This window comes from Anastrepha ludens, chromosome 6, assembly GCF_028408465.1.
Source record: "Anastrepha ludens isolate Willacy chromosome 6, idAnaLude1.1, whole genome shotgun sequence".
NCBI classification, from domain to species: domain Eukaryota; kingdom Metazoa; phylum Arthropoda; class Insecta; order Diptera; family Tephritidae; genus Anastrepha; species Anastrepha ludens.
This window is the reverse complement of record NC_071502.1, coordinates 20907813-20920206: the sequence shown is the minus strand read 5'-3', so window position 1 is coordinate 20920206 and position 12394 is coordinate 20907813. Positions and strand designations below refer to the sequence as shown.

The following is a 12394-nucleotide window of genomic DNA, read 5'->3' as shown; positions in this document are numbered from 1 at the left end:
AAAACCATCATTTTTTCAGGCCTCTGACTACCGCTAACCACCTTTATTTTGCAACAGTTCGCGACTCTTTGTCATAGACCTTTAACAAATAAATTTTTTAATGGAACCCAGCTAATTCAAGTTCTATGGGCTTGTGTTAAAATACGAGTAATCCATTTGTTATGCGGTTAACGATAAACTTTCATTAGCGGTAAAAAGGGAACTTTTTATGGGGATTTGATTTTTCGGTTGGCTAACTGACAATCGTGCAAATATTTTAGCAATCGCAACAACCTTTTATCTAGACCGTAAAGTGGGACACGTTTCCGAACATTTTGAGATATTTTAAACACTTTGGTAAACATGATTTTTTTTTTTTGTTTTATGTTGCGAATATACCCAGATTTAAAAAAAAACGCTTTTTGCTTACATCTTAAAAATTCAATAAATGCATTTGTCACTATTTCGTCATAAAAATACAGTTAAAATGAGTTAAAATGCAAGTTCTACAAATCTGCAAATATTAACAAAACCTTTTTATGTAAATGCGAGTATTTTTGGGATTAAATGGTGTGAAAGTAGTAGCGCTGGCTGGCGTGTGATTTGTAAGGTTTACGGAAGTGCAGGTTATTTCAAGTATTCGAACAATTTACGCAACAATTAAGGAAGTTAGGACGCTAAGTATAGATGTGGTTACGAGGAATCAAGAGATGAAATCACAAACTTATGTGCGGAATGTGTGGTGTCACCTGGCTTTCATGGACGAAAAAATTACTTAGCCACAACAAACGAAAAACTAACGAAATTATTTACAATACAACAAAAGTGAGATGGTTGTTTTTTACATTATTTACATATGAAAATATTCTCTAAGGTGCAATAAACGAAAAAAAAAAACAACAGTGTGCGCTTGGACTTGGTTGATGATTATGAATCGACCACTTGTAATTCTTGTTTTCGATAAATCTAAACGCAATAGAGACTGTAGAGAAATTCACACAACAGTCTGTGATTTGGACAGTTTAAAACGGGTGGGAAAACATGAACTTAAAAAAATAAATAATAAATTAAATTAATAAGTGAGATTTTTAACAAAAACAAAAGCACGTAAAAAGTTAATAGTTTAAATATGTTTAGAATTAGAATTTAGAATTAGTAATGTTTTAAAGCTCAGCGTAAAGTAGAATTTGTTTAAGATAATTTTAATGTTGCAGTGTTGCATTTGAAACTTGAAGAACAACATGCATGGCAACTGTTCCAACTTATCTATAGACGATGCCACCTAATATTAAACAAATATGTGTACATTAGGGTGACACACCAAAAAAACAAAAGTCCATTTTTCCCAGCGGTATAAAAAAATTCATTATATTTTAAGTCTTTCGCTAAAATATTTCAGAATAATATGCAGTTTTACATGCGCTGGACCGATTGAAATTAACCCACTTTTAAAATACATTTTTTTAAATTTAAATAAACTAACACTGCCTAAGATAACACAGAACAACAAAATAAAAATAATTTTTAATCCCTGGGGTCTGGTAGGTAATGGACACGTATTTAGATTGGAAGTACTTTTTCCAATAAGGTTTTTTCGACAAATCACGCCTGACTACTGTCAAGTTAAATACACAATTTTTACAGTATTCACAGAAATTTCCTCATGGAAAGACTTGCACCTCAACAAGGTATACGAATTGTACAAATGTATTACGAAAATCGACACTCTGTGAAAAGTTTTCATCGCGAGCTCAGGCCAACTTATGGTGTACGTAACCATCCTACCGAACGCACTATTTGGCAAACCATCAGCAAAATTGGGAATAATTTTGCATTATTCGATGATACTCAACCGATTAGACCACGTAAAGCACGAAGTGAAGAGAATATTGCGGTTGTAAATGAGAGTTTTGCCGAAGAGCTGGGAGAATCGATTCAGCGCCGATCTCAACAACTTGGCCTATCTAATGGCATTACGCTTGATCTCATAGATACTCACAACAGATCTTGGTTTTAAAGCGTAAAAAATACAGCTAGTTTAGGGCTTGAAGCCGACCAATCTTCTAAAGCGTCATAAATTTACTCGTTAGGCTTTTGAAAAACTCGCCGAAGATCCGCATTTTGGGACCCGAATTTTGTTCAGCGATGAGCCCCAGTTTTGTCTTAATGGCTACGTCAATTGCCGTATTTGAAACAGCCATTACTTCCATTCCATGCGACCTATGGGCTGGAGAAATCGTCGGCCCATATTTCTTCAAAGACGAGGCTGGCGCCAATGTAACAGTGAATTGCGAACGCTGTTGTACTATGATAAACGATTTTTTATCCTTAAAATTGAAGCCCGTGATCTCCACAACATTCCAGTACAACAATCCAACAAGACGACGCTACTTGCCTTACAGCCCGTGAAACAATGAATTTTCTACGTCGTCGTTTCGCTGAGTAATTTATCTCTTGTCTCGGACCAGTGCATTGGCAGCCGAGATCGTGTGATATCACATCTTTGGATATTTATTTGTGGAAGTATGTAACTTTTCCAAATTTATCTACTTTCCCTGTTTCTAACACCAAAAAAAAAGAAAATAAAAAGCGAAGTCCTCAACCATCTGTGCGATCCTTGTGGCCGAAAAATGTGAAACACAGATGGCGCTCCAAGCAGTAAGAAGGCGTTGTTCCTAAGCAGCAACAGGTGGGCATTCCCACTACTTACAACTGCTAGCGGCAGGGACTAATCACCTACCCTGTCAGAAATCAAAATAGATAAACGAAACCAACGCAAGATTGAGACTTGTCGAAGCCCTGTGCTCCAGAGGAGTGAACAAAAAAAATTTTAAATAAAAAAAAAATTATATACAAAAATTTAAATAAAAAAAAAATTAAAAAAACAAAAATTTATTGTAAATAAAAAAACAAAACTTTAAATAAAAACAAAAAAAAATTTTAATAAAAAAAAAATGTATAAAACAAAATATACATATGTATGTATATTAAAAAAAAAATGTTAATAAAAAAAAATTTTAAATCAAAAAAAATTTTAAATAAAAAAAATTTAATAAAAAAAATTTAACTTAGAAAAAACTAAATTTTTAAGGGCCCTTTCAAGTCGATTCAGCTCACGCAAATCCTAATATTTTTTCGATATATTTTAGCGGATGTCTTAAAATATAATAAATTTTACAGTTCCCATGGAAAACCAGTACAGATTTGTTTCTGTATGGACAGTGGTTCACCCTAATGCGTACATATTCCACATAAAACATATGTAAACTATTAACTATTAAACATAAAATGTGCAAGAAAACAAGTAAACATAAAAAACACAAAAAATTTTAATCCTAACCTCAACACAGAAACGATCACCGACGCCGGTGCTGTAACTTGTCGCTGAAACGTCCTGCGCATACTCATCGTCATCGGGATACTCCACAATCGGCATTGCACTTGGCGCTGGTGATGGCGGCATCTCAATTATCGGGCTGGTCACCAAATCATTGGCTCCCAATTCACCGCCCATCAACACCACTGGCGGCATGGCCAACACCGGACGATGGTACATATTGGCCATACCACCCGTGCCGGCAACACTCAACGTTGCATTTACATTGCTATTGCTATTATTGTTGTTGTTGTAGTTTTGTTGCTGATTTCTGAAACTACTTTGACTAGTTTGACGTGCCACATGAGGCACCTTGTATTTACTGTTGTTGTTTGTTGCTGTAGCGCTAACGAAATTCGGTGCTGCCATTTGACTGTTACTGAGTTCCGGCGTTGTCGGCATTGAACCTTCTTGACGACTCTGGCCACCACCACCAACGGGCAGCAGTGACTGAGATTGCGACTGTAGTGGCTGCTGTGGTTGGTACTGATGCAAAGGCGTTGGATGTTGAGTGGGCAGTGGTGTATGATATGGCTGAAGTATTTGTTGTGCAGCCGATGCAATGTATTGCTGTTGCAATGGCTGTTGTTGTGGCTTCTGTTGTTGCGGCAGTGGCTGCTGTTGTTGTTGTTGGCGATTGAATTGGTGGGCAGGCCGTTGTAGCGTATTGGGTTGTGAGTCCATTTGATTCAGAAAATCGAATTCACGCAATGCGCTCTGTAACTGTCGTCGATTAACAAAAAAGAGAACAATTTCGCAAACACAAAACGATAATGGGAACGAAATGCATGAGGAGATCGATTACAAGTAGACGATAGACGAGTTCAATCATAATTTAGATTTACAAGCATACGAACATAGGTTCGTTGTACGTAGAAGAAGAATTTAAATAAAAAGTATATACAAATACATATAAATAAAATAAATAGCTAAGGAGACTACTAATCATGTTTCAACTGTAGAAGGTTGTTTAGATATTATACGCCTTGTTTCTATTGAGAGTGACAGCCCCACCAGGACGCACGCAGCTCCCTACCCAATGCTCTTTAAAAAGGATTTGAGTACCATTAGTTCTTTCAACAAAACATATCTAGAAAAAAGTTTAGGTCGCAACTGAGCAAGGAAAAAGCTTTTAAAGAATAATCGGCCTAATGTTGTTAGGATCTCACGGTTCAACAAATTTCCAATTGTGCCAGAGTAACGCGGGTCACACAAGGCAGTTGAAGCTCTTCATTTGCAAAGAGCGCTGGTCGGGCTCTACAGCCAGCTAGAGCTGTTGATGTAATGAAAAAGAGTGTTGGGATTTAGGTTGGCGCACTGCCCCAGACTGTCGAAGAAGGAGCACCAAGTGACCTTAATCGTCTAGCTGCCAAACCCGGACATTTACAAAGAAAGTGCTCAACAGTCTCTCTCTGCAAGGCCCCCACAGCTTCTGCAATGAGGGTTAAATAGTAACCCTAACTTTTTCGCGTGTGTGCCGCTCGTTCAGTGGCCAGTAAACACAGCTACGAGTTTGGAAATTGAATGGCGAGGAGTCCAAAGAACTTTCTGAGCTCTTCGTGTATTGTACTGGGGCCAAAGGGTTTTCGAAATAGCACATGAAGAAATGAAGCTCCATCTTTTTTGCGCTTTCCTGACAAATAATTTGTGCAATTTCCCTTTAACAACTGTCAGGGGGATACCGATAATCGGGTAGGGGGTCTGTGAGACCAGTTCAGAGCCCTTCCTGGCAAGTTCATCAGCAATTTCATTTCCCTCTATGCTCCTATGAACAAAATGGTGCGGAAGCGCTAGTTGGATTCTGGATGAATCACCACTCTAACGCTCCTATGTCCTGAAAACCAGATCAGAGAAATGTTACCTGCACACCCAAGAGATTTGATAAGTGGTTATGGACTTTCAGTAAATGTCGTTTAAGGTTAGATTAGGTTAGATATATCCGGATGATATGAATAGATCTCATCACATAGACCACAATGCTCCGTAGTGTTGCCAGTGTTGTTGGAGTCGTGTTAAGCATAGTGCGTGAAACAGGCCTTGGTGAGTTTTAATAAACAGTTTAAACTTTTGTCGGCTATATCCTTCAGAGTTGAAAAGTATACCGATCCCAGTATACCGTATTAGGTGTTCTAACGTACCCCTTTCTTCTTCGTATAAGTTGTACGCGTCCTTGCGTGGACCAATCCCATTTCAGCAGCGTGATATGGAGTGAAGCAATGTCCAGTCAGTACTCCAACCAATACTTTACATTCCTTCCTTGGGAGTGATAAAATTGATTTGGCTGTTTTCGTGTTACGAGTTCGTAGTATTATTTTGGCAATGCAGTATCTTCTGCCCTGGTACCCAATAGATTGTCACCTGTCTTTTCTCACAGAGCACAGATGGATGAGGCTGAAGCTGAAGCTCACCCTGAGCTGTAATCGCTACCTGATGATGATGATGATGATATTTATTTATTTCTTTTTTTTATATTTATTTAGTTATTTTTTGTTCTTTATATTTTTTTATGTTTTTATTATTATCTATTATTTTTTTTTTTTTATACGTTTTTTAATTTTATATTTTATATTTATATATATATATATTTTTTTAATTTATTTATTTTTTTCTTTTGCTTTTTATAGTTATTTATTATGTTTTTTTTTTTTTTGTTCTTTTTATTTATATATATTTTTTTTCTTTTTGTTTTTATATTTATTATTTATGTTTTAGCCGATAGCCCTGGTAGCTAGTGCTGTAAATATATTGGTTGGTTGGTTGGTTTAAGGGTGACCCCGCATCGGAGTGCCACATAGACCGCAAGTTGGGTCCGTTGTGTTGCTCTAGAGCTCATTATATTGTATGATTTCCCCACCTAACCTAGATTTTTATTATAGATTTTGGTCCAAAATATTAATTCGTTTAGAGAATTTAATGAGAGATTCGATTTTCAGGTTCGAGACTACTGAAAGATTGTCAATTGTTGGAGAGCCTAGAAGAGCGCGTCGACTTCTGGCTAGACCGGGACAACTGCACAGCAAATGCCTGCTCAATACTTCCTCATCTTCGTCCTCGCAGTATCTGCACAGGTCGTTTTGAGGAGCCCCGAGCCGACGTGCGTGAGTGCCCAAAAGGCAGTGGCCGGTGATAAGAGATATTATATGCCTTAGTTCGTGTTTCGAAAGACTTATAAGGGTTTTTGTCTGTTTCAGATTGTAGGATGGCCAGATTTGTCTGGTCGTAACGCAAGTCGTTTCCACTCGCCACCCCCGATCAGCAATGCCGTGAAATTCTCGATCAATGATCATTTTACATGTTGAGAGCGGAATGTGGATTGTGGGTAAGTTCCTAACATTTGATTGCGCAGCTCCAGCTCTCGCGAGCTTATCAGCTTTGCAGTTACCTTCGAATCCACTGTGACCCGGTATCCAGATAACTTGGACAGAATTCTGAACACTTATCTCGTTAAGAGATAAGAGACAGGATCGAACCACATCTGAGTGGGTATAAGAGGAGCTGAGTGCTCGAACGGCCGCTTGACTGTCAGTGAAAAAGCGGATATCCTCTAGTGATATTCTCTTTTCTAAGATAGTTTTCGCAGCATACCAGATAGCGCATACTTCCGCTTGGAATACACTACAGTAGTCGGGTAATCTAAATAATAGATTGATGTGACGGGAATTGGAAAAGATTCCAAATCCCACTTTACCGTCTCGTTTGAACCATCTGTATATATAATCAGAGGGTTATCGATTTCGGTAAGATTTGTCTTCCATTCTTCCCTAGTTGGGAGTAAACAGGAGAATAGCAAGGGTGGGGATGGAAGACTTTCATGATAGTCTATGTCGGAAGAGATAACAGTGTTCCTGTTCAGCATGGCTGAATGGCCAAGATACTTATTCCATTTCGATATAGCATTCATGCGTGTCGCTGCTTTCGCTGTAATCGCTTTGCCAGCCAGATCGATAATGAACAAGTGAAGCAACGTATTTAGAGCCTTAGTAGGTGTTGCCCTTAAGCATCCTGTTATCAGGAGGCAGGCTGTTCCTTGGTTGTTTTTTTTTTTAATATTTGTTTTTTTTTGGTTCTTATTTTTCCCTTTTTTTTATATTCATTTATTTTTTTTTTTTTATAATAAATATTTATTTATTTTTTTTTTATAATAAATATTTATTTATTTTTTTTATAATAAATATCTATTTATTTTGTTTTATATTAATTATTTATTTATTTCGTTTTTTGTTTGGCTTTTTATATTTATTTATGGTTTTTGGTTTTGTTTGTATATATATTATTTATGTTTTTTTTTTTTTAATTCACTTATTAATTTTTTTTTTGTTTTTATATTTATAATTTTTTTTTTTTTTTGTTTTGTTTAGGTCTTTATATTTATTTTTACTAGTTTTTTATATTTATTTATTTATTTTTTATTTTATTTTTTTATTTCTTTTTATTTTTTATTTATTATATTTTTAGTTGGGCGGCATGGGCGCATAGTGCCGATATTATCTATACAACCTTCTAATGTTTAACCATGATTTTCAAGATTGCCTTTATGAATATACTTTACATGAAATATGAGTGCGGTAAATACAAATACAAGACCGATCTCAAATGGGAAATGGTAATTTTTTTATGAGGCATGCAACTAAAAGCTATCGCCAGCCTTCATTCCATAAAATAAATGCTCGTCTGAGGCTGCGTGAACGCATTCGAAAAATAGCTAATCTTATTATACTTAATTTAGTACCTAAAATTTTTGCATTTCGAAAAAGTTATTCCAAAGTTCGCACAAATAACATTTACCTATACATGAAAATTAAATTTAAGCCAAATTTATTTATAGTTCTCTAACTAATCTAGACTATAAATATAGTAATTGATTCCCACAAGGAAAAAATACCTATAGTAAAATTAATTTGTATAGCTAAGCCCTACATAGCTCGTAAATACACTGCAAATGTCTTCACAAAACTGTAGATATTAATTTGAAATTTAATTTTGGTAAATTTGGTTAAAGTGTTAAAAAATATAAATTTTGTTTTGCACCAACAGTATGCCAACACCGTTACATTTACAAATGTACTTGATACGTTTAGATATTTACAATAGCCTATTAAGAGAGCAACAACAAACACCAATTCCACTAAATAAGGCAAAGGTTTTTACAAATCATCAACACTCTAAATTGGTTGAACTGAGCAAAATTTAAAATACTAACAAATTACAATAACAACTAAAAACAAATATGCCAAATAAATAACTACAATGAAATCACCTTTGAAATTGATGACGACGTAATTTTCTATGTTTTCTATGAATCTTCTTATTTGTACTCTAGCACTTACCTCCGGATCGAGTTTTGGTGGCGCAGTGACCGGCACAGGTGGCGGCTGTATCTGTGTAGGTGTCGGCAACTTCGAGGTGGGCCGTGAGCCCATGGATAGACCAGTCGTTTCAGTGGTCGCCACTGAGCTATGCTTGCCGGCTATCTGCAAATGCAAATTATTGTTTTTCGTAGACAAATGCTGTTGCTGCTGCTGTTGTTGTTGTAGAGACTGTTGTGGAGGTTGTGAAGGCACTTCCGGTGGCAGCACTGCAATACCCTGCATCGACAGTGGCCGCATGCCACTCAAACCGCTCACTTCTGGATCTGGACACTCGCCAGGTGTTTCGACGTGTTCGTGTATGCCTGCATCAGGGTCATATTCCAAATTTCGTGCTTGCATTCCTGGTGAATACGGCTCCGGTTCGGCATCAATAGTGCCAGACGATGGTGAACGTGAAATTGGTGACTCGCTGTCGCGTGAATTGCCACGTGTTGTACCTTCGGTGGCCAGATGTGAGCTAGAAGGTGTATTGCGCTTCAGCAAACGTCCCCAGGTGGCAACATTGATGTTCATCTGCTTGGCACGTGGTATATTCTTTACCTGCTGCTTGTTGAATATCATGCGTTGGCGTCGTAGTTTTGGCTTTTGCGATATCATCGGATTGAGGAATTTGATTTCGGCAAAGAGCAGACCCTGCGGTTCCAATTGCAATGCCATGCCGTGTCGTACGTCGTCGATGAATTCCTCTAATCTCAAGAATTTCACGGCGCACAGCGAACGCCAATCGTGCCAGTAGACGCCAATCTCCAATTCACGTGAACGGTCTAGATCGATGGAGAAGCGCTGATCCCAGGCTTGTTGCGAACAGGGCTTCCAAGATGTTTGCGCCACCGTTATGTTATCCAACTTTATGACTGCCATTATTTCCGACGATGTTTCGTCTTTGACTGAATAACTCTTCGAGCTGCTACGCGACGTGACGCCTTTGACGAAGCTACGCAAATCACCTGGACTGGAATTGTTGTCCTTGTCGCGCCTCGAACGTCCAGGCACATCTTCCAGCAAATCCTGACAACCCATCAGCCGCACTTCTAGCTTGCCCGATACGCTGGCGCAGCGCCCTAAAGAGGAGACCTGTTGGTATGGCTTGCCGCCTAACAGACCGCCATGAAAGGGCTGCAACGACGTATAGGTGACTGGAATTGGCGACGAAGCCTGCTGAACTGACTGGAGCTCTGATTTTAGTTGATGGGCGGCTGGAGAATCTACTGGTAATTCCAGACGCCGCAAATCAAGTGAGTGCCGAAGAAGATCCAGTTTACGCGATGACTCACTAAGGCGTATGTTTGCCTGTTACCACGACGAAGAGAAAAGGGAAATAAATTACATATTGAATTAGGTAAATAAGCAATTCAAAAATTATAAATAAATAAATGTTTTTGGATTGGTTTACCTTGGGTGGTTTGGATGGGTTTATTTTCATATTTAATATGAAGCTCAGAAGTGCTCCTGAATGAGAAAAAATATCAATTGCAAAAATTTCAAATAACCAAATAAAATTACAAATAACGGATTTTAGAGCTTTTTCAATACGAGAGAAACTCTAAGATTATAACAATGACGGCTCCAATACGGAACCCAGGTGTAGGGCTGGTGTTTCCTCCGACTCACTTGGCGATAAAACAGAAGTATTTCAGCTTTTAGCTCTAAACTTTAAACACAAGCCCATTATAATATTTCCAGATAATCGGTCTGATATATATTTCATATTGCACCTGCAAACAGTTCTCCGAAGTCTTAATAATGGTTCCTGATAATAGAAACATCCCCGAAAGTAGGGTCACCACTATCTTTAGATGGCTTACTGGGCCAGACTACAGAGTTGCCAAACTCAATTGTCCTGAATGTTGTTTGGCGAGAACATGCAGCTGCTAGCGAAGTTGGGGTCCAGGGCAGGATTATCTGTAAGGTATATCGCATCGCGTAGGGGCCCCGCGCATCAAGAAAAATCAAAATATTTGAACAGGGAGGAGGACGAGAGAGAATTAACATTTTCTACGATAGTCAAGCCGCGATGCCAAGGTGCAGATCTAAACTAGTCAACTTCTGTAAGGAGGAAATCAAATCTCTTTGATGTGCAGGTAACATTTCTCTGATTTGGGTCTCAGGACATAGGAATATTGAGAGAAATGAAATTACTAATGAGCTTGCCAGGAAGGTGTTGACTGAATTGGTCTACGATACCTCCTACTCGGTCATCGGCATCCCCCTGGCTGTTACTAAAAGGGAATTGCACAACATATTTCTCAGGAAAGGGCAGAAGAGACGGAGCTCCATTTCGTCTTGTGCGATTTCGGTCCCAGTACAACAGACGGAGGACTCATAAAGTCCCGGAGATGCCACGCCTTTAAACTTCCAAACTTATAGCTGTGCTTACCGATCATTGTACGATCGGTTAACTCGCGGAGAAGCTAGGATTACCATTTAACTCACAGTGTATCTTACTATTTTGGATCTGCATCATGGAGTCGCGGCTTAACTATCGGTGAAACTGTCTCCATTGCATCCACATTCCCTAAGCATTTGGCATGTCTGCAGGATCACAAAGACTTCTGCCTGAAAAATTCTAGCAGTATTCAGCAATTTTAAGGGAATAGATAAATTGGCTGATTTGGTCAAAATCCCTGCTCCGACTCCCGATTCCATCTTGGAGCCGTCAGTGAGGACAGAGGTACCAGCTTCGGTGCAGAACGGTGGAACGAACCTCAGACTCCAGTTTGCGGATAGAGAGATCTGCCCGAAGTTCAGAGTCATTTGCCTAATGTTATTTTCCACTATTAACGGCATACCTTCCTCTTTATAATGAAATAAACATCCGATCATTTATATTAAAAAATAGCATTTTTCTTTGAATATCAAAATGCCACCTCTTATTGGAAACCCTTTACTAAGGTTGAAAAAAAAAGCGAGCCAAGAAGCACCGAGAGAATGGTAACTCCTAAAACACTGAGGCTAAAAAGAGCATTGTACTCGAAACTCTGGAAAGTAAAAGGGTTGACGGTCAAGGAGGAAAGGAGAGAAGTGATAGAGAGAAAGGGATAGGGCAGAATAGAAACAGAGATAGAAATACGTAGCTAGTCCTGTGAGAACTTTCTTTGGCAAATCTAAAAATATCCTCCAGTTTGAGAGTAAGAACTTTACTCATTCTCTTAACATCGGAATCCAAAATACCGAGCCTTGCTCTAGCAAAGGCAGGACACTCACAGAGAAAATACTCAGTGCTATTCGCTTCCTCGAAGCAAGATAGGTAAAATCGGGTTCTTAATGATTTCAATGGTGATCACATGATGATCCCATGGGTTGTATGCTTAATAATACCGATCATCAACCGAACGTCTTTTCTACCAAGGTTTAGACAAAAGTTCGTCAGTTTTCTATTCGGGCTTGTCACTAAACACTTTGCGGCTTTGCAGCGTTCTAGAGTCAACCATCACCTTTTATATAAATTGCATACATAATCGCGGGTCCAATTCATGATTCTTGTAGAACTGATTCCGATTATTGGCTATGATTGCTGTGGGGTAACGCTCATCCGCAGTTCGTCAATTCATCGGCAATGTCATTACTTTAACTGCTAAGATTTCTTTCCTATCTACTCTCCTTTACCTATCATTCGCTAATCTTTAAATCCACTCTCTAGGCCCTAAGTATAATGAGCTATACAGCCTGA

The 12394-nt window shown here is 38.4% G+C and overlaps 1 protein-coding gene across 9 annotated transcripts in view; it reads right to left on the bottom strand.

The window, feature by feature from the left end:
* The window catches only part of LOC128868364 (serine/threonine-protein kinase N), a 165100-nt gene that overhangs the window by 25643 nt on the left and 127063 nt on the right, over nt 1-12394 (bottom strand). For 6 of the 9 annotated variants that reach the window (XM_054110369.1, XM_054110368.1, XM_054110367.1 and 3 more), the window contains 2 exons: nt 8683-10014; nt 3320-4078 (listed from right to left, as the gene is read on the bottom strand). In XM_054110369.1, coding sequence (XP_053966344.1) covers nt 3320-4078; nt 8683-10014 — 2091 coding nt within the window. The remainder of the gene's footprint in view (nt 1-3319; nt 4079-8682; nt 10015-12394) is intronic. The other 3 variants (XM_054110371.1, XM_054110372.1, XM_054110366.1) reach the window with 2 other exon arrangements.